General features: G+C 33.7%; 2 protein-coding genes across 5 annotated transcripts in view; both read left to right on the top strand.

Moving 5' to 3' along the window:
• Positions 1-10604, top strand: LOC123616580 (small ribosomal subunit protein uS8-like). The gene has a single exon (XM_074349560.1). The coding sequence runs from the start codon at positions 9816-9818 to the stop codon at positions 10215-10217; it is 402 nt and encodes a 133-aa protein (XP_074205661.1). The 5' UTR covers positions 1-9815; the 3' UTR covers positions 10218-10604.
• The window catches only part of ASH1L (ASH1 like histone lysine methyltransferase), a 152440-nt gene that overhangs the window by 88972 nt on the left and 42960 nt on the right, over positions 1-20508 (top strand). For all 4 annotated transcript variants that reach the window (XM_010953932.3, XM_074349531.1, XM_010953931.3 and 1 more), the window contains one exon: positions 16661-16755. In XM_010953932.3, the coding sequence (XP_010952234.1) occupies positions 16661-16755 (95 nt within the window). The remainder of the gene's footprint in view (positions 1-16660; positions 16756-20508) is intronic.

The following is a 20508-nucleotide window of genomic DNA, read 5'->3' as shown; positions in this document are numbered from 1 at the left end:
CAGCTGACATCCTTTAAAGACCGTTATTCTTCCATGTTTTAAGTAATACTGTAACTATCAAAAAAAGAAACCCAATATAAATGTAATATACACAAATACGAATCTCATCACAAATACCTCAGTGTTCACCGTACTCATGATACATTGTTTGGGGATAATTATTTCCCCTGATCTTTATCTTCTCTCTGCCTTTCTACATTACATTTCTATAGTTTCATTCTAATGGTGCCTTTTTTGTTAATTAAAAATAAAAGGCACTATATGTATATCTAAAATAATCTTGATGATTTTCTATATTCATTCCTCATTTGTTAAATGCTTTCTGTGTTCCAAGCACTTTACCAGATGAGTAAAATACGCTTTACTTTTAAGAACTTAATATTCCCTTGTGAAAGTCCAGCTTAATAAGTACTCTAATTGAGAATTTTTAAAGCCCCAAAGAGATACCAACTAACTATATCATTGAGCTCACAGAATATACTTGAGTTAGGTTTTGGAGGTCCAGTAGTAATTTGCAAGATGGAGAAGGGCATTCCAGTTAGAGAGACTAGTATGTACCAAGGCACATACTAGGATGCAAAGATTTTTCATATATTAGAACAATTGAAAAGTTCAGTGTTTCTGAAATGTAGTGGTGGTGTGGAAAATGAGCATTGTGTGATAGGGACCACAAGACTATGTACTTTACTGACTCTAAGATATTTATCCCACTAAGCCATAGGAAATTTTAGAAAAAAGTGAAAAGTACATTTTTGTGTTTTAAGGTGATAACTTTGAAAAAAATAAAGAAGATGATAACTGTGGCAACAGAATGGAAAATGAATTGAATGGGGGAGTTACTAATGGCAGAAACTCAAAACTCAGTATCCATCCAAACAGTATCCATCAAAAGGTTATGAGGGTCTGAATTTAGGCAAGACAAGAATGAAATTGAAAGAAATTACATTAAGAAGTTACATTTTAGAGTTGCATCTCACTTGGTGTGGTTAAAGTGGTCATCATAAAAACCAGACTTTATTTTGCACTGAGATTTTTCATTGATTTGCCACTGAGGTAGGTACCACATAAATTCTTTGCACTCTATTTTTGCTTCTTTCATCATGAAAATGTTTTATTAGTTAAGCTTAGTTTCAGCTGCCAATAATAGGAAATCCTGTCAAATAACCAAGACTTTTTAAAGATAAACATTTATTTTCTTTTAATTTAAAAAATGTGAAGTACACAGCTCAAGGTTAATATGGTATCTTCACAGTGTCTTCAGAGACCTAGATTCCTTTTTTTCCTGCTCTTCCATTTCATCACTAAGCTTGTGTTCCTCTGGTTATCTATTCTTACAACATAACTGCTGGGGTCCAGCCATAAGGTCTTCATTACAGAGAGTAGAAAAGAGGAAAGGAAGTTAAAAGCATGCCCCTTCTTTGTAAGGAAACACTGTGATCTGAGTTTGTTCCCCTTGAATTTCATATATTGAAACCCTAATCTGCAGATGATACTTGGAGATGGGGCCTTTGGGAAGTAATTAGGCCATGTGGGTGGAGCCCTCCTGAATGAAATTAACACTGTTATAAGAAGAGACACAGAGAGAGATGATTTCTTTCTCTACCATGTGAGGATACAAGAAGATAGTATCTGTAAGCCAGGAAGAGGGCTCTCACCAGAACCTAGCCCTGATCTTGAACTTCCCAGCCTCTGGAACAGTGAGAAATAAGTTTGTTGTTTAAACCACACAGTGAGTGGTAATTTGTTATAGCAGCCAATCTAACTATGAAAGGAAACTTCAGAAATCTCATTTATAGCTATTGACCAGAAGTCATGTAACCACACTTCAGCCACAGATAAGGCTGGGAAATAAAGGTCATTATTTCAGATGACAATCTGAAAAAAAGTTAGCATTCTGTTACCACAAATGAGAAAATGAAAATGCATTTTGGGAAGATCTAATAAATACAGTTAAAATTTTAAAGCAATGTTTTTGCTGAATAGAGAAATCAGAAATATACATCTATCAAATTTTCTGCTAAAAAATAAAATTCAAGTTTTATTTCTATTTTTGCTAATCTGCTTTTTCTGGTTTAAATTTTTTAAAATGGGAAATTAACAATAAACTGCATCAAAAGACCAGTATTATGAGCCACATCAGTGTTTAAAAATGCCCCTGTCAGACAAAAGTCTTTCACTCTAAAATGGACCTTGTTTATATTGGAACTAGCTCCTTCACCTCATAGAAATAGGAAGAAAATGGTTTGTTTTAGAATATTTTTTAAAACATTGATCAAATTATACAGGTGTGCATTCTTACAAGGTGTGAAGCCAATATATTTTTGTGGGCTTGCTGTTTTTTGTTGGTAGCAATTTGGAGGGGTTTCTGTTTGTTTTGTTTTTTAAATTAATAAATGATTATTTAGAGTAGTTTTAGGTTCATGAGAAAATTGTTGGAAGGTATAGAGAGTTTGCATATACCTTCTGCCCTTATGCATGCACAACCTCCCATGCTATAGACATCCTGTACCACAGTGGTACATTTATTACAATCAATGAACCTGTATTGACACATCATCACCCAAAGTTCATAGCAGGCATTAGGGTTCACTTTTGGTATTGTACATTCTACAGATTTTGATAAATGTATAATGACATGTGTCTACTACTATAGTACCAGAGAATAGTTTCACTGCTCTAAAAATCCTCCATGCTGTAGGAATTTGTTTTTGAGTCACAAAATGGTACTGAGAAATTGCAAGGTTATTCATTTTTATATAAGCCATTATAGGTTTTTAAAATATTTCATAATTGGAGTTTGTACCTTTGGATTCCCTTCACCCATTTCACATTCCATTTCCCACTTCTGGCAAACATAAATACAGTTGTCTGTGTCTGTGAGCTTGGTTTGGGTTTTTTGTTGTTGTTGTTCTTTTGTTTTATATTCCATATATAAGCGAGATCATATGATACTTGTCTTTCTCTGTCTGAGTTATTTCTCTTACCATAATGCCCTCAAGGTCCATCTGTATTGTCACAAATGGCAGGATTTCATTCTTTTTTATGGCTGAATAATATTCTGTTGTGTATGTGTGTTTGTATATATACATATATATCACATTTTCTTTATCCATTCATCTGTCAGTGGACACTGAAGTTGTTTCCCTATCTTGGCTATTGTAAATAACACCGCAGTAAACATAAGGGTACAGATATTTTTTCAAGGTAGTGTTTTCTTTTTCTTAAGACAAATACCCAGAAGTGGAATTGTTAGATCATGTGGTAGTTCTGTTTTCAATTTTTTGAAAAACCTCCATACTGCTTTCCATAGTGGCTGCACCAGTTTACACTCCTGCCAACTGTGCTCAGAGGTTTTCTTTCCTCTGCATTCTCACCAACACTTGTTATGTCTTGTCTTTTTGATAATAGCCATTCTAACAGATGTGAGGTGATAGTGCATTGTGGTTTTGTTTTGAATTGCCCTGATGATTAGTAGTATTGAACATAGATTCATGCACCTGTTGGCCTTCTGTATGTCTTTGGAAAACTGTTCAGGCCATCTGCCCATTTTTTAATCAGATTGTTTGTCTTTTTGCTATTGAGTTATATGAGTTATTTTGGATACTAACCCTTTATCAGATATAATTTGCAAAATATTTTCTACCATTAAGTAGATTGCCTTTTCATTTTGCTCATGGTGGCCTTTGCTGTGCAGAAGCTTTTTAGTTTATCTTTGCTTTTCTTGCCTTTGCGTTTGGTGTCACATCCAAAAAATCATTGCCAAGACCAATGTCCCAAGGAAAGTTTTTAAAGCAAAAGTAGCTTAATGTTTTAAATTTTTAATTAATTAATATATTGCAGTTAAATATACATGGGATAAAATTTACCATTTTAATCATTTTAAGTGCACTATTCAGTAGCATTAAGTATGTTACCATGTTATGCACACATCACCACTGTTCACCTACAGAACTTTTTTATCGTCTCAAACTGAATTCTTTTATTTCTAAAATATGAATTCTAGTTTTTCATCCACTGCCACCTAAGTGTGATGGTATATGTAAAATGATTGGCATCTAATAGGCACTCAGTAATAAATCATAGTTGTTTCTTCTGCACCTCATTCTCCCAAAGAGTTTTTACCCATTTCCTAGAGGATGTATCCTATCCTCTTTTTTTTTAATAAAGTTTTAATGAGATGTAATTCACATATCATACAATTAACCCATTTCAAGTGTATAAGTCAGTGGTATTACATTTTATTTTTTTTAATTATTAAATACCTATAACAAAATTTGCCATTTTAATCATTTTTAAGTTTATACTTCAGTGGTATCAGTTATATTCACAATATTCCCACCACACAACAACAAACTATTTCTAGTGTGTTCATAACAATTCACAACAATTACCATTATTTCTAAAAATTTTTCATTACCCTAAACAGAAACTCCGTAATAATTAAGCAAAAACTCCCCACTCCCTTACCCTCCAGTCCCTAATAATGTCTAATGTACTTTCAGTCTCTATAATTTGCCTCTTCTAGGTACCCCATGTAAGTGGAATCATAAAATATTTGTGCTTTTTTGTCTGGATTATTTTATTTAATATAAGTCTTTAATGTTCATTTGTGTTGTAACATGTATCAGAGCTTCATTCCTTTTTATGGCTGAATAATATTCCATTGTATGTATATCTATTTCTGTTAGATCTGATTGGTTTATAATGTTATTCTAATCCTTATTGATCTTCTGTGTGGTTGTTCTAACCATTATTGAAATTGGTAAATTGAAGTCTCCCAACTATTATTGAACAGTTGTCTATTTCTCCCTTCAGTTCTGTCAGTTCTGTCAAATGTCTTCATACATTTTGGGTCCTCTGATGTTTGGTGAATACTTTTTTATAATCGTTATAGCTTCTTGATGAATGGACTCTTTTGTCAATATTTAATGTTTTTCTTTGTCTCTTGTAGCAGTTTTTTACTTGAAGTCTCTATTGTCTGATACTAGTATAGCCTTCCTATCTCTCTCAGTTACTATTTGTATGGAATATCTTTTTCCATCCTTTCACTTTCTTTTCTTTCTTTCTTTCTTTTTTTTTTTTTTCTGAGAAAGAAGGAAGGAATTATTATTTGCAGAAATAAGGAGAACACCCTATCCTTTCACTTTCAACCTGTTTATATCTTTGGATCTAAAAACGAGTCTCTAGTAGACAGAATTTACATAATTATATCATGTTTTCTATCCATTTTGCTGCTCTCTACCTTTTGATTATAGAGTCTCATTCATTTACTTTTAAAGTAATTACCAATAAGGAAGGGCTTAGACTTGTCATTTTGTTTTCCATATGTCATAGCTGTTTGTCCCTCATTTCCTCCATTACTGCCACCTTTTGTACTTAGTTGATCCTGTAGTTACCTGTTTTGCTTCCCTTCTCATTCCCTTTTGTGTATATTCTACAACTGTTTTATCTGTGGTTACTATGGAGATTACATATAACTTCCTAAAGATATAACTATAATTCGAATTGATACCAATCTAACTTCAGTCACATGCAAAAATACTATTTCTGTAAAGCTCCATACCTTCCTTTTATGTTATTGATGTTACAGATTACATCTGTATTCATTTTATGCCCTAAAACATATATTTATAATTATTTTTCATGCATTTGTCTTTTAAATCCTTTTTTCTATACTCCTTTCTCTGCAGTCACCCATGATTAATCTATAAGGGCCTCTTGCCTCTTTTTTCCTAGAAAAAAATTAAAAGCCATTTTTAATAATAATAAATAAAGATTTCATTAACAGAGATGATTAAAGAACTCTCCACATGTGATTTGGTTCATAATGTGGAGTAGGACCTATCAGGCCATCACCTGTTTATATTCTCAGGAATTATAAATCATGATTTATGAAAACTCAGTCTGTCACTTAGGAATGGAGAAGCGTTGAGAGGGAGTCCATAACCACATTTACATTTTGTTCTATTTTTTAATAGAAGCTTGGTTATGTCCAGTTTTATGGCTAAGGAAGGTATTTGTAGCTGGCATTGAATAGGCAACAGCTGTGTTTCTCTAGCTCCCTCTAGTGATAATAAAGTTGCTTCATTAAAATTGCTATTTCTGACTTGACTGTTCTTTCAGACAGGCCTGATGGGCTTAATAGATAACAAGATTTAATATACTTCAGTAAGTAACAGGATTTAAGGTACTAGAAAATTATATCCCCATTCATACAATGGAATATTATTCTGCCTTTAAAAAGAAGGAAATTTAGACACCTCCTACAATGCGGATGAACCTTGAAAATGTTAAGCTAAGTGAAATGAGCCAGTCACAAAAAGACAAATACTATTCAATTCTACTTATAAGAGGTACCTAGAGTAGTCAAGTGCATGGAGATAGAATGAAGAGTGGTGGTTGCAAGGAGCTGGTGGTAGTTACTATTTCATAGGTACAGAGTTTCAGTGTTACAATATGAAGTGTTCTATAGATGGATGACGTTGATGGTTGTACAACAGTGTAAATGTGCTTAATGCTGCTGAACTGCACACTTAAGATTTGTTAAAGTGGGAAATTTTATGTGTATTTTATCATAATTTGAAAAATGACTAATTTTTAAAATGTATATCCCAACTTTGTAGGAAATCTATTACCTCAGCTTGAGAAATATCCCTCAAATCTGTTACTTAAACCAGAGAATGACATAGTCTAACTTAGAAGCCATGATTTTTTGGTGTTAATAGATGGGAGTTTATTGAGACAGCATTCTTATCATCGTAGAAGGAATTTCTGAATGGGACATTGTAAAACAAAAAGGAATTTATTAGAGCCTGTGAAATATCTCTTTGCCACCTAGTTCAGTTTTTACTGCTCCTTAACTAACCCCTAAAACAAAATAAAATAGTCACTAAAAAGAAAAGTTTCATAAATTTTAGAAAGCCAGTTTAATAAGAACTTACTCCATATTGCAGAGTTGCCGAACTTTGTTCTAGGCACCTCACAAGACCTTTCTCCCCAAGAAGTTTTAGTTGTTAGAGAAAAAAGACTGAATTTTAAACTATCCTTAGACATTACGCTATCTAATGTTTTCTCAAAGTCAGTGTAAGGACTACCTGGGGATCTTTTTAAAAATAAAGATTTCTAGTCCCTCCCTTAGGGAGTGTATGTCTCAAACTATAAATACTATCAGAATTCAAGAAAGAGATAGGAAAATACAATTTTTTGATGGAAATTGGGAATTAATGTTTTAAAGTGTAGAAATTACAAACAATATCGTTACTATAGTAATGATAGTATTTCTATTTATAAACTAGAAATTTGGGAAGTGAAGTAATACTTTTTAAAAACACCTTTGGTAATAGATGTGTAGTCACTTTTTCTGAGCAAGAACACAATATTAGCATTTTCCAACCTGAACATATCTTAGAAATTACCTAATTCACCTCCCTTAAGGCTCAGATCAGTTAATCTTATATGCAATGGCACTACCTTCCCAGTTTGACCTGTTTTTTTTCTAAGTACTCAAATCTGCGGCAAAACGAACACTCATATACCCTACCTAAATTTAGCAACATTTTGCCACATTTGCTTCATGTCTTCCTATACACACACACACACACACACACAAACACACGTGAAAAATTTGAAAGTTGCAAGAATTCACCCCTATGCATTTTAGTAATTATCACCTAAGAACTAGGATACTCTCCTACCTAAGCACAATACCATTTTCGTGTCTAAGAAAATAAGCAGTTTATCAGTAATATCATTTAATATACAACCCATACTTATATTTTCCACACTGTCCTAAAATTGTCTATAGTAATTTATTTTTTCTTTTAATCTAGGATCAAAGCAGATATTATGAGGCTTTTGATAAACCATTGAGTGTTTAAAATAAAAGTATCTTTGTATCATTAAAAAAAACTTGTTTTCATATTCTTTTTCATTATAGATTACTATAAGATATTGAATATAATTCCTTGGGCTATACAAAAGAAATGTGTGTTTTATCTATCTTTATATATAGTAGTTAATATTTGCAAACTCCCAATTTATCCCTTCCTACCCTCTTCCCTCCTGGTAACCATAAGATTGTTTACTGTGTCTCCAAATCTGTTTCTGTTTTGTAGATGAGTTCATTAGTGTCCTCTTTTTTTTTTTTTAGATTCTACATATAAGTGATATCATATGGTATTTTTCTTTTTTTTTTTTTAACTTTTTTTATTGAGTTGTAGTCATTTTACAATGTTGTGCCAAGGTATTTTTCTTTCTCTTTTGGCTTACTTCACTTAGAATGATGATCTCCAGATCCATTCATGTTACTGCAAATGGCATTATTTTATTCATTTTTATGGCTGAGTAGTATTGCATTGTATAAATATACCACAGCTTCTTTATCTAGTCATCTGTCGATGGACATTTAGGTTGCTTCCATGTCAGGGCTACTGTAAATAGTGCTGCTGTGAACATTAGGGTGCATGTATCTTTTCCAGTTAGAGTTCCCTCCAGGAGTGGGATTGCTGGGTCATATGGTAAGTCTATTTTTAGTCTTTTGAGGAATCTCCGTACTGTTTTCCACAATAGCAGGATCCTCCTTCATCTCCATCTTGAAGCAGAATCCATACATACATTATTTATTTGTTTATCATTGAACCATATGAAATTCCCTTTTTTCTTCAGCTCTGTTAGCTTTCTGAAAGAGCCTAAAAGCAGGGATATCCCACAAGTCATGAGCATACTCAGTGTATAGAGTTTGGTTTCTCAATACCATTTTCCACTCAGAGGAACTGAATAAAGCTCCTTGGAGAAATGGCTGATTCAGGGGTAGGTCAAGGAAAGCACAAGGTCAGCCTAAATATCCTGTTTGTACCAATTTTATTGCAAGTTAGTATGTAAATAATGTTTGACTAAAATGAGACATTTTAATGTCTCATTAAAGACTAAAGACTTAATTTGGGTATCCAAATTAACCTGTACTCTTATTTTGTGATATATACCATGCAAATTTTCTATTCTTCCTGATTCTAGATGAAAGAATTTTATAAGAACAATACTTTATTTCTTAAAAGTCACCTGTAAATCCAACTAATTTTTTTCTTACCAGCAATTCCTATAGCATAGCATAGCATTTATTGCCTTTTACTTCATAGTTCTCATATCTGAGTGATTAGTTCATAGTTTTCATATCAGAATGACTATGAACATGAGTAGCTAAATTTGTGAATGAATAGTATTATGACAGATATTGCTTTTGATTTCTTAGCTCGCCAATGTTTATATTTAGGAATTTGCAGTTGATTTCCCATTGCCCATTTTGTCTTTGATGAAAAGTCTACTCTGCTTGACTTTGTTTTGTGTTTTAATGTTTTAGTAATATTGTCTTTTAGCTAATGTAACAGATTGTAGAATGCTGTTCAAAATTTTAGTGACTGTATTCACTGAAAATATAGTACAGGATTCAAAGAAAGGCTTTCATTTGCTTTTTGAATTCCAGCTACACTGTGGAAACTGCTTTTGTCACCAATGTGACTTAAACTTTTAAGTACATTTTTTAATCTGAAGGTTTGTCCCCAAGTTGTTTCTCTGCCATTTACTATGAACAGTGTCTAGCTAATCTATTAGCATTTAGAACTTATTCTGAGTCATTTCTATAATCAGCCAACAAAAAAAACCAAAATAAGTTTAATTAAGCTTATCTTTGTCTAAGGAACACTAGAGCAAAGAAAATGAAAAATGCGTAATTTCAAAAAAGTTTTGCAAGCTAATCTGGGCTTTAAAAGAAATACTCTTCATATGAAAAAATATAATAGGTATTTCAGTGAAACACATACATGAAAATACCAAGTATACTCTTTCCGCCATCTTTCCATGCCACCATAATGATGCACGTGAACGTCCTGGCTGATGCTCTCAAGAGCATCAACAATGCCGAAAAGAGAGGCAAACGCCAGGTTCTTATTAGGCTGTGCTCCAAAGTCACTGTCCGGTTTCTAACTGTGATGATGAAGCATGGTTATATTGGTGAATTTGAAATCATTGATGATCACAGAGCTGGGAAAATTGTTATGAACCTCACAGGCAGGCTAAATAAGTGCGGAGTGATCAGCCCCAGATTTGATGTGCACCTCAAAGATCTAGAAAAATGGCAGAATAACCTGCTCCCTTCCCGTCAGTTTGGTTTCATTGTACTGACAACCTCAGCTGGCGTCATGGACCATGAAGAAGCAAGGTGAAAACACACAGGAGGGAAAATCCTTGGATTCTTTTTCTAGGGATGTAATACATACGCAGAAATAAAATGCCTCAGTGGAAAAAAAAAAAAAAGTATACAGTTTGTCTGTTCTTGGTGAGAAAACCCAACAAGTTTCTCACATGATTATCATATTCACAAAGATCATAACATGACATCTCTTCAGATATCAGCATTGCAAAACTTAGGGGCAAAACTTTAAGGCATTTAATAACTTACCCAAAATGGCTATTGTGCCAAAGTGTCAGTTTTACTTTCATAGTTCCTCTTTGTAATTGTCTCTACCTCTAAGGTGAAGATTTTATCACATAAATTTGTTTAGTAATTTTCTGATTCAGTATCATTACTTTCATTTAAAATAAGGCTAGTTTTATTTACATATATTTAATATATAATATTAAATATATACAATATATAATATTGATTAATTACGCAAAGATCTCTGTGGTATGATTACTACAACTAGAGCAAAATACTTCTAATTCTTTAGAATCAGCTTTTGGTTGGAAACCTTTGTAAAAATTTTAATTTACTATCATGTGTCAAAAGTATTTATTGCCCTTATTAATTCCTCTACAAGATGAGGAACCAAAAACCTTCCAACTCTCCTCTATCAAATTTCACATGAAGGAGCTATAAATTCTCTTACTTTAAAATCCCCATATATTTCAGTGTTCCTGACCTGCAAAGACTGACATTACTTACTCCCTTTAAATTACGGGATTCCATAAGCCATAGAACAGATTGCAGGCCAGTTTCCTAACAGGACTTTATAGGTATCATTTACGCTTATGAAGTGTACTTCTTTTCCATGTTAATGATCTTGTCATATAAAATTAAGTAAGATTTTTCATGGTTATGAATTTGATTTATGCAATTATATGTCTTGATGAACCTACATTATTTACATGGTCATAAAAAGTATAGGAACCACAAGATAATAGAAAATTTGTATTGGTCTCTACCCCCATTTTCTGCCACAGAACCCCTAAAATCCTTGTAAATTCCCAAGTGATAGGAACACTAAGAGCATCTCTTGTTCTAATGTTTGTCTTTAGCTCCATCCCTGACACAGGGCTCCTAAAACTCTTGTAAATTCCTGAGTGATAAGAGCACTGTGAGCTCTTTTATTCTAATAAGGCAATTCTGGGTAGGCTCCTAGATGTCCCTTAGTCATCAGAAAGACCACGCCATGATTAGAAGCTTGGAGTTTTTATCCCCTTCCCACATCCTCCAGAGAAGGGAGAGGGCTTGGAAACTGGAGTTAATAATTGATCCTGCCTACATAAGGAAGCCTCCATAAAATCCCAGTAATAACTGAGTTCAGAGAGCTTCCACGTTGGTGAACAGTTGGAGATAGAAGGAGAATACACACCCAGAGAGGTCATGGAAGCTCTGCACCCCTTCCCACATACTTTTTACCCTATGCATCTCTTCCATCTGAATGTTCACTTCTATCCTTTATCATATGCTTTAATAAGCTGGTAAACTTAAGTGTTTCCCTGAGTTCTGTGAGTGGCTGTAACAAATTAATCAGACTTGAGAAAGGGGGTCATGGGAACCACCAATTTGTAGCTAGACTGAACATAAATTTTGGGTAACCTGGGGACCTACTATAATATTTGCGATTGACATCTGAAGCAGGGTGTGGGGCAGTCTTGTGGGACCTAGCCCTTAACCTTTGGGATCTGACAACATCTCCAGGTAGATAGTGTTAGAATTGAGTTAAATTTTAGGACATCAGGCTGGTGTGAAGAGAATTGACTGGTGTGAGGGAAAACCTCCACACGTTGAGTGACCAGAGATATCAGAAGTCAAGTGTTCTGTGTCAAAGTAAGGAGAGGAGACACACAAGAAAGAAACTCACAATAGGGAAGAACTGGTTTTTTCCTACATAGGAAGGAAAACTGGGTTGTTTTTCTAAACAGGAACATAAAAAACACTTTATATTATGTATTATATTTTGTGTATAGGCATACCTCAAAGATATTGCAGGTTCAGTACTAGACCACCGCAATAAAGCAAATATCCCAATAAAGGGAATCACACGAAGTTTCTGGTTTCCCAGTACACGTACAAGTTATGTTTACACTATAGTGTAGTCTGTTAGGTGTGTAAATTGCATTATATATTTTTAAAAAACCAATGTATATACCTTAATTAAAAAATACTTTTTATTTGCTAAAAAACGCAAACCATCATGAGTCTTCAGTGAATTGTGATCTTTTTGCTGCTAGAGGGCCTTGCCTCTGATCTGACTGATCAGGGTGGTTGTTGAAAGTTGGCGTGGCTATGGCAATTTCTTAAGATAAGACAACAATGAAATTTGCTGCATCTTGACTCTTCCTTTCTCTGCAGTATGAAATGCTGTTTGATAGCATTTTACCCATAGAACTTCTTTCAGAATTGGAGTCAATCCTCTTAAACCCTGCCACTGCCTTATCAGCTAAGCTTATGTAATATTGTAACTCCTTCACTGCCATTTCAACAGTCTTTTCACAGCATCTGCACCAGCAGTAGATTCCATCTCAAGGAAACACTTTCTTTGCTCATCCATAAGAAGTAACTCCTCATCCGTGACAGTTTCACCACAAGGTTGCAGCCGTTCAGCCACGCCTTCAGGCTCCCCTTCTAATTCTAGTTCTCTTGCTACTTCCATCACATCTGCAGTTACTTCCTCCTCTGAAGTCTTGAGCCCCTCCAAGTCATCCATGAGGGTTAGAAACAACTCCTTCCAAACTCCTGTTAACGCTGATATTTTGACTTCTTCTCATGAACCACAAATGTTCTTAATGGCATCTGGAATCTTTTCCAGAAGGTTTTCCAATTTCCTTTGCTCAGATTCAACAGAGGAATCACTATCTATGGCAGCTAGCTGTAGCAGTATGAAATGCATTTCTTCAACAATAAGACTTGAATGTTGAAATTACTCCTTGATCCATGGGCTGCAGAATGGATGTTGTGCAAGCAGGCATGAAAAGAACAATTAATCTCACTGTACATCTCCATCAGAGTTCTTGGGTGACCAGGTGCATTGTCAATGAGCAGGAATATTCTCAAAGGAGTCTTTTTTTCTGAGCAGTAGGTCTCAACAGTGGGCTCAAATATTCAGTAAATCATATTGTCAACAGATGTGTTTTGTTGTTCCATTTAAAAGAGCAGAGGCAGAGTAGATTCAGTGTAATTCAGAAAGGCCCTAGGATTTTCAGAACGGTAGCAGAGCACTGGCTTCAACTTAAAGTCACTGGCTGCATTGGCCCCTAACAAGAGAGTCAGCCTGTCTTTTGAAGCTTTAAAGCCAAGCATTGACTTCTCTCTAGCTATGGAAATCCTAGATGACATCTTCTTTCAGTATAAGGCTGTTTTTTCCTACACTGAAAAAAACTGTTGTTTGGTGTAACCACCTTCATTAATGATCTGAGCTAAATCTTCTGGATCACTTACTATAGCTTCTACATCAGTGCCTGCTGCTTCACCTTTCACTTTTCACAGATTGAAAGTCTGTTTAGTACAGCCATGTATCACAAAAACATACTGTCAACCTTACTGTAAGTTATGGCTTTTCTATATCTGAAATGGCTATTCTTTATTCCTACAGGTATAAAGATTTTCTCCTGAGTGATTTGAACTGATACTGGCACAAAAATGAATACCACAGGAAATGCCAGGAGTGTTCAGAATCTTGAAGACAAACTAACAAAACAACCAAATTCTCTCTTAATATATCACTCCTCAGAGCTCACATGGAACAGAGTATTTTAAAAAATGAGAGAAATTTCCATGTTGTTGTAACCAACAGGGAAATAAATGGCCATGCCTAAATTAGAACTAAAATCAGACTTGGCTAAGAACTAGGAAAATAATTTCTCACATAATTATCATATCCATAGTGATATCATGTGTCTTAGACATTCAGCATTGCAAAATGAAGAATAAATTTAATTTTTTTAGGGAGTCAGTCGGTAATCGATAGGATGTATTCAAGGTATCATTTATTTGAGGGACTAATACTATACAAGTGACCCTGAATTTTTTTGTATGGTTTTGCTTGTTTATTCAGTTCAGAATGCCAAGTATTTTCTTCCCCTACTACTGTCCGTTTTGTGCTTGCTTACCCTGTTGGCAGCAGGGTAAAATGTCAGTTTTGCTTTTATACCTGTGTTAGCTAAATGAAAACTTTTATGTTCTCTGTTTAATTAGTTTGGGTAAATCTTGAATCTAATAAAGTGTAGATCAAATTTCCTTTTATGCAGAGTGCTTAGTTCTAGATAGTTGTTTTCTTGATCTTTTTGACTTAAATTGATGATGAAGAAATAAAATTTTTAATTGGGTTAAAAAAATTCCATCTTTCTGTTCATAATCATTCTTTGGGGTAGGTTTCTTTAAATGAGAAAATTTATCTTTAGATATATTTTAAACAGTCTAATATCTTCCTTTTCCTTCTTTGTAACTGTTTCCCAGACTCCTTAACACTGCCTTAAAAACTTCACATGACCTAGTTTCTAACTTCATCTGAACTGCTTCAGCCTCCTTTCATTTCTTCTAATTCTCCAATCTCATTCAAACTTTTATCTCATACTGGCTATTTCCTCTGCCTGATCCTCCTCCATTTCCCAGATCCTCTTCTATCAGTAACATTTTAGCTTAATGCCATTTCCTTAGAAAAGCCTTCCCAAATTACTTGCTGTTCATCACATTTTAATTATTTGCTTGACATTTATTATTTTCTGACTTTTGTTTGTTTGTTTTCTTAGTTTTTATTATTTCCTTATTCTCTTTCTACCCAAGTAGAATGTGAACTATCTTATTTACCACTATTTCTCAGCACTTGGAACAGGGCCTGGACTTAATGAGTGCTTAGTAATTACTGAATAACTAAATGAATGACTCACTGGAAAGAACAAGTCTTCTAATAACTTCAGGTTCCGCAGATAACTTATTCTCTGGGCCTCAATTTTCTCACGTATATCAGCATGCCTACATGTTATAAGATACTATAGACTAAAGAAGTTTATTTTGTATTGCACGGGGAACTATGTTCAGTATCTTGTAGTAACCTATAATTAAAAAAAATTAAAATGAATATACATAAAAAAATATAATAGATTAGACTTGTTTTTTGAAAGGCAGTATGTCATAATTCATGGAGAAATATATCCAGCTTGCCTTATTTACTGGAACTTTAAGTCAAAATAAAATCAGAGTAGATTATGAGGCTCTCCTGAACTCCTTTTTTCTCTCCTCTTTTTCTCATTTCCTTCTTTCCCCTTCTTTTTTTCCCTCTTTCATATATATATATATATTATATATATATATCTGAAATCTCTTGAGATTTTGACCTCATTAGAAACACAGACCAGGAAGATGAGAGGAAGAGGTATGCTTATGGGACATTGTAGAATAAATAAGGAGAATAATGGGTAAGAGTTGAGCAAGAAACTGAGGTTTTCATCTTGAATCTCCTTACTACTAAAATTAAAGCAAGCCATCCTTATAGAGAATCAGTTTTTAAATCTGTATACTACAGCTAACATTTCTTACCTACTTCACAGGATTAACATAAATGATAATATGTGAAAGTACTTTATAAACTATGAGTCATTAACCATATATAAGGCAATCATTATGATCAGATCTGAAATCTAGTTTCCTTCTATAAAACTGTTAGAGAATGCTAATAAGGTTGTTTCTTATGTATAATTTCTAAAAGGCAATTCCAGAAATGTAGATTTTTAAGATACATGAAACTACTTAGTACCCCTCCCTTCAAAAATATGCATTTAAGATTTAAGACACTGTTGAAACAAATACTTTTTCCCTCAGTTCACTATTTTGTTTACAAACCAGACATGTACATAAATCAACTGAATCAACTGTTTATGACATGTAGAATAAGTCACACAGAATAGTTCACACATATAAACCATTTGTTATTTTGTTAGTTTTCTTTGTCCTTTATTAGGAGACTGACAAGAAATGAGTAGTTTGGGTTCAAAATTATAGAAAAACAACATACTTTTATTTTGTAGATAGACTTTTCTTAAATTACATTCTAAATTGTGAATTTGGAGTTTTTGTACTTTATGAAATCCCATCTATAGCTCAATTGAATTACATTAGCATTTTTAAATTGTTAACGAAAGCTCCCCAGTATTTTTGCATAAATTACCATGAAGCCAAGTTCATTCCTTTTTGTGTTTATAAAAGTGATTTTTAACTCAAAATAGTATTGCATTTTTTTTTAATTGAGGTAAAATGACCTACAGTACTACGTTAGTTCACACACACCATAGTGATTTGCTATTTCTGTACATTACAAAAGGATCACCATTAAAACAAATACTCTTGATACAATGATTTGTTTTCTGTATTTGACCACAAGAGGAAATTACACTGCCTCTGTTTTTCATTCTTTTCTGATCATAGCCCAAAGAGCCGATTGATCCAATTAAAGAAAGAGAAGCTGGAATACACTCCAGGAGAACATGAGTATGGATTATTCCCAGCCCCCATTCATGTTGGTGAGTACTCAGTATATATAGTATATTGCTGAGAAAAAAAAATGTTATTTCTTGAATTTGTGTGAAATGTCTTTGTGCTCTTATTATTTCTACATCTCCATTTGAGGTCAGACCATTTAATTTATATTCACTCTGAAGAATTTTGCAAATTCTCTTACCATCTAGGAGTCAAAGTGAAGTAAATCTTATTCACTGGAGTTTCAATAACCAACACTTTATCTGTAGCATTTGATTCTCTAAATATGTCATCTAAGAAAACTCAGCTATTCATTAATTCAGTTTCAAATGTTTTCTGTGTTCAAAGGGAGATGATTTATAGATAAGTAATAATCAAAGGAAGAGAACCCACTGCTTTTCCTGATCATTTATATGCTTGAAAATTGAGCAAGATTTATCTTTCTATTTATTGTTGGAGAATATGTCAAGTCTTTGTTTAGCATTTTGATAATAATACTTTCCAGGATCCTGCTGTCCAGCTTATCAGATAAGTAAAGGATACCTATAAGTTGTCCTGGATTTCTCTCATTGTCCCAACACCTCATCCAGTCCATCCACCAAATTCTTTTATTTCCATCCTTGGAATGTATCCTGCCTCTCTTCAAATTCCACTGCCATCATTCACATCTGTGCCGCTATTATCTTTTGCTTGGACTATTGCAATAGCCTTCTAACAGATCTGTTCACCTATTCTTGCTCCCTTCCAAACCACTCTTCACATAGTAAAAAAAGAAATGATTTAATAACTTAAACTAAATCATACTTAAAACCTTTCAGTGGCTTGTCGTCAGAGTAAACTATAAACTCCTTACCCGGACTTTTAAGAATGATCTGGTTCATGACTAGCTCATCATTCTGCATCTGTCTGTCCCCATCTTCCCCTTATTCACTGTATTGTATCATTCTGGTTCTTGTTTCAGATTCTAGAACATACCAAGCTCTTTCGTACCAAAAGATCATCATGCTAATTATTACAAATGCCTGAAAAGGTCTTAATCGAACTTCTCCCGTGGTTGGTTTTTTCTCATCCTTTGAGGATGAGCTTAATGTCATTATCAGCTTAAATATCATTTTCTTTAAAATTATCTTCCTGATTGTCCTACCAAACATGCTTCTTACCTTTATTTTATATCACAGCACCCTGTTTATTTCTTTCTATAATCTAAAATTATTTTATTTGTTTACTCATTTGCTAATCTGTCTCCCTTATTAGATCATAAACTCTGGGAGCACAGGATCATTTGTTTTTCTTATTCTTCTTTGATTTTCCAGTACTTGGTATATAATAGAAGTTTAACAAATATTGGTTATACAAATGAAAGAAGAGGAGAAATTAGGATGTTATTAAATATAGATGACAGTTTTTTTTCCAAGAGCAGCTTACTTGTGTTGTAAACATTGATCCCATACTTCTGTTATTCTCTTCAACTATGACTCTTGACCCTCTTGACTATGGGGCTCTTCTGTGTCTTATGATTATCTAATTTGTTTTTTTCTCCCAAGAGGGCCCAGTACCAACAGTGTAATTCTACGGTAAAGATTCGTTTGCCTTAATTATTCTGTGTTGAGTGGCTGGAGGGTGGTTTAACTACAACGTAGAATTACAGGGTTTAATTCTCAGGTAACTCTATTAGAGCCTATTTAAGGAAGGTTAGAGTAAGTTCCATATTCTCTAGGCTTAGTGCCAAAGTTCTTTCAAAAGAACCTTTTGTTTTTAGTAGTGAGGTCATAGCAGTGGAAACAGATTCTCAGCAGATTTAGCTATTTCCTAGAATCTGCTAATGATAAATAGACTTTGAAGATAGGAAGTAGTTTAAAAGTCTCATTTAAAGGAAAATACAAGCATTTTGGTCTCACTGGTTTTGTCCTAGATGGGAAATTGGCTAAGTCATGTCTTGGAAAAAAGCTCTAACTAGTCAAGGGGGTGATAGTCAGTTAATCCCAAGGGAGATGAAATGAATAATGGATATGCCAATATTTCTGTCACATATCTGGCATGAATAGTGGTTAAGAGGTCGAGGATGGAAATCCCTTAATTTAAATAAAGATTTTCCTCTCTCTAAATCCCCACTTCAGTCTCTCATTAAGACTAACTTGTACTCAGTGATCTGCAAGTAAGTAGATAGTGGACAAAACTATCAAATAGTGGGTCTTTTTCCTATGAAACAAGACTTAAAATCAGGCTATTGCAAGATGGAATTTTTTTTTTCTGGACAGTGATATTTTGTTGCTCAGATAATATTTTAGACAAGATAGGGAGAGAGGCCAGTCAACTGTTTTAAGCAGCTCACTTCCAGTATTGTGTAAACAAAGAGCATGACTTGGGGTCAGCCAGACCTGGGTTCATCTCTATCTTTGCCGTATTAGTTAAGTGAATAAAATAGTTATATAAGTGAAATACTAATGTATCTTATCAATGGAGTTATTCAATAATATATTTCAAATTTTTAATGAATTTAGGTCTCTTTGTCTCATTAGAGAAATCTATTTCAAATAAAATTTTACTTTTTATGATAAATACTCATTTATCAAAATGTATATTATACTCTTACATTTGTTGTCAGTTGATTTTTGACAACAGTGCCGTAACAGTTCAATGAGGAACACCATGATCTTTTTGAAAGATGGTTTCTGTGATAACTGGATACACACATATAAAAAGATAAAGCTGGATCTCTGTCTAGCACCATATAAAAAAGTTAACTAAAAGTGGATCAGCAATCTAAATATAACAGCTAAAATTGTAAAAGTCTCAAGAAAACATAGGAGTAAATCTTCGTGACCTTGGGTTAAATAATAATTTCTTAGATATCTAACACCATAATCATGTACAACAAAAGAAAAAAGAGACAGATTGGACTTTATCAGTATTGTTTGTTTATTTGTTTTTAATGGAAGTACTGGGGACTGGACCTTGTGCATGCTAAGCATGCGCTCTTCCACTGAGCTATATACCCTCCCTCCTGGACTTACCAATATTAAAACATTTGTGCTTCAAAGAAAACCATCAAGAAACTGAAACAACCCACATAATGAGAAAATCATTTTCAAATTGTATATCAAGTAATAGACTTGTATCCCAAAACCCATATATATGAAAAACTGTTATAACTCAATAATAAAAAGACAACACAATTTTTTAAATGAGTAAATTATTCGAATGGATATTTCTTCAGAAAAGATACACAAGTGGCCAATAAGCATATGAAAAGATGCTCAACATCATTAGTCATTAGGGAAATGGAAATCAAAGCCATAATGAGCTGTCACTTCACACTCATGGGGATGACTTTAATTAAAGGATTGATAAGGGTATAAAGAAATGGGAACCTTCATATATTCCTGGTAGGAATGTGAAGTGGATAAACCTCTTTAGAAAGTATTTTATCAGTTCCTCAAAAAGTTAAACATAGATTTCCCAGAAGACCCAAAGTTCTGCTGCTTCAGTATATACCCAAAAGAACTGAAAACATATGTCCAGACAAAAATACACGTGTTCATAGCAGCAGTGTTCATAATAGCGAAAAGGTAGAAGCACCCACGTTTCCATCAGTGAGTAAATGGATAAACAAAATGAGATACATTCACACAATGGAATATTATTTAGCAATAATAAAAAATGAAGTACTGAGAAATGCAACAACATGGATGAATCATGAAAATACCATGTTATATGAAAGAAGACAGTCACAAAATACCACATGTTTTATGATTCCATCTATATGAAATGCCCAGAATAAGCAAGTACATAGAAAT

Source organism: Camelus bactrianus, chromosome 21 (assembly GCF_048773025.1).
Source record: "Camelus bactrianus isolate YW-2024 breed Bactrian camel chromosome 21, ASM4877302v1, whole genome shotgun sequence".
In the NCBI taxonomy this organism is placed as follows: Eukaryota; Metazoa; Chordata; class Mammalia; order Artiodactyla; family Camelidae; genus Camelus; species Camelus bactrianus.
Note: the sequence above shows the minus strand (reverse complement) of the source record. Positions and strands in the feature narration are given on the sequence as shown.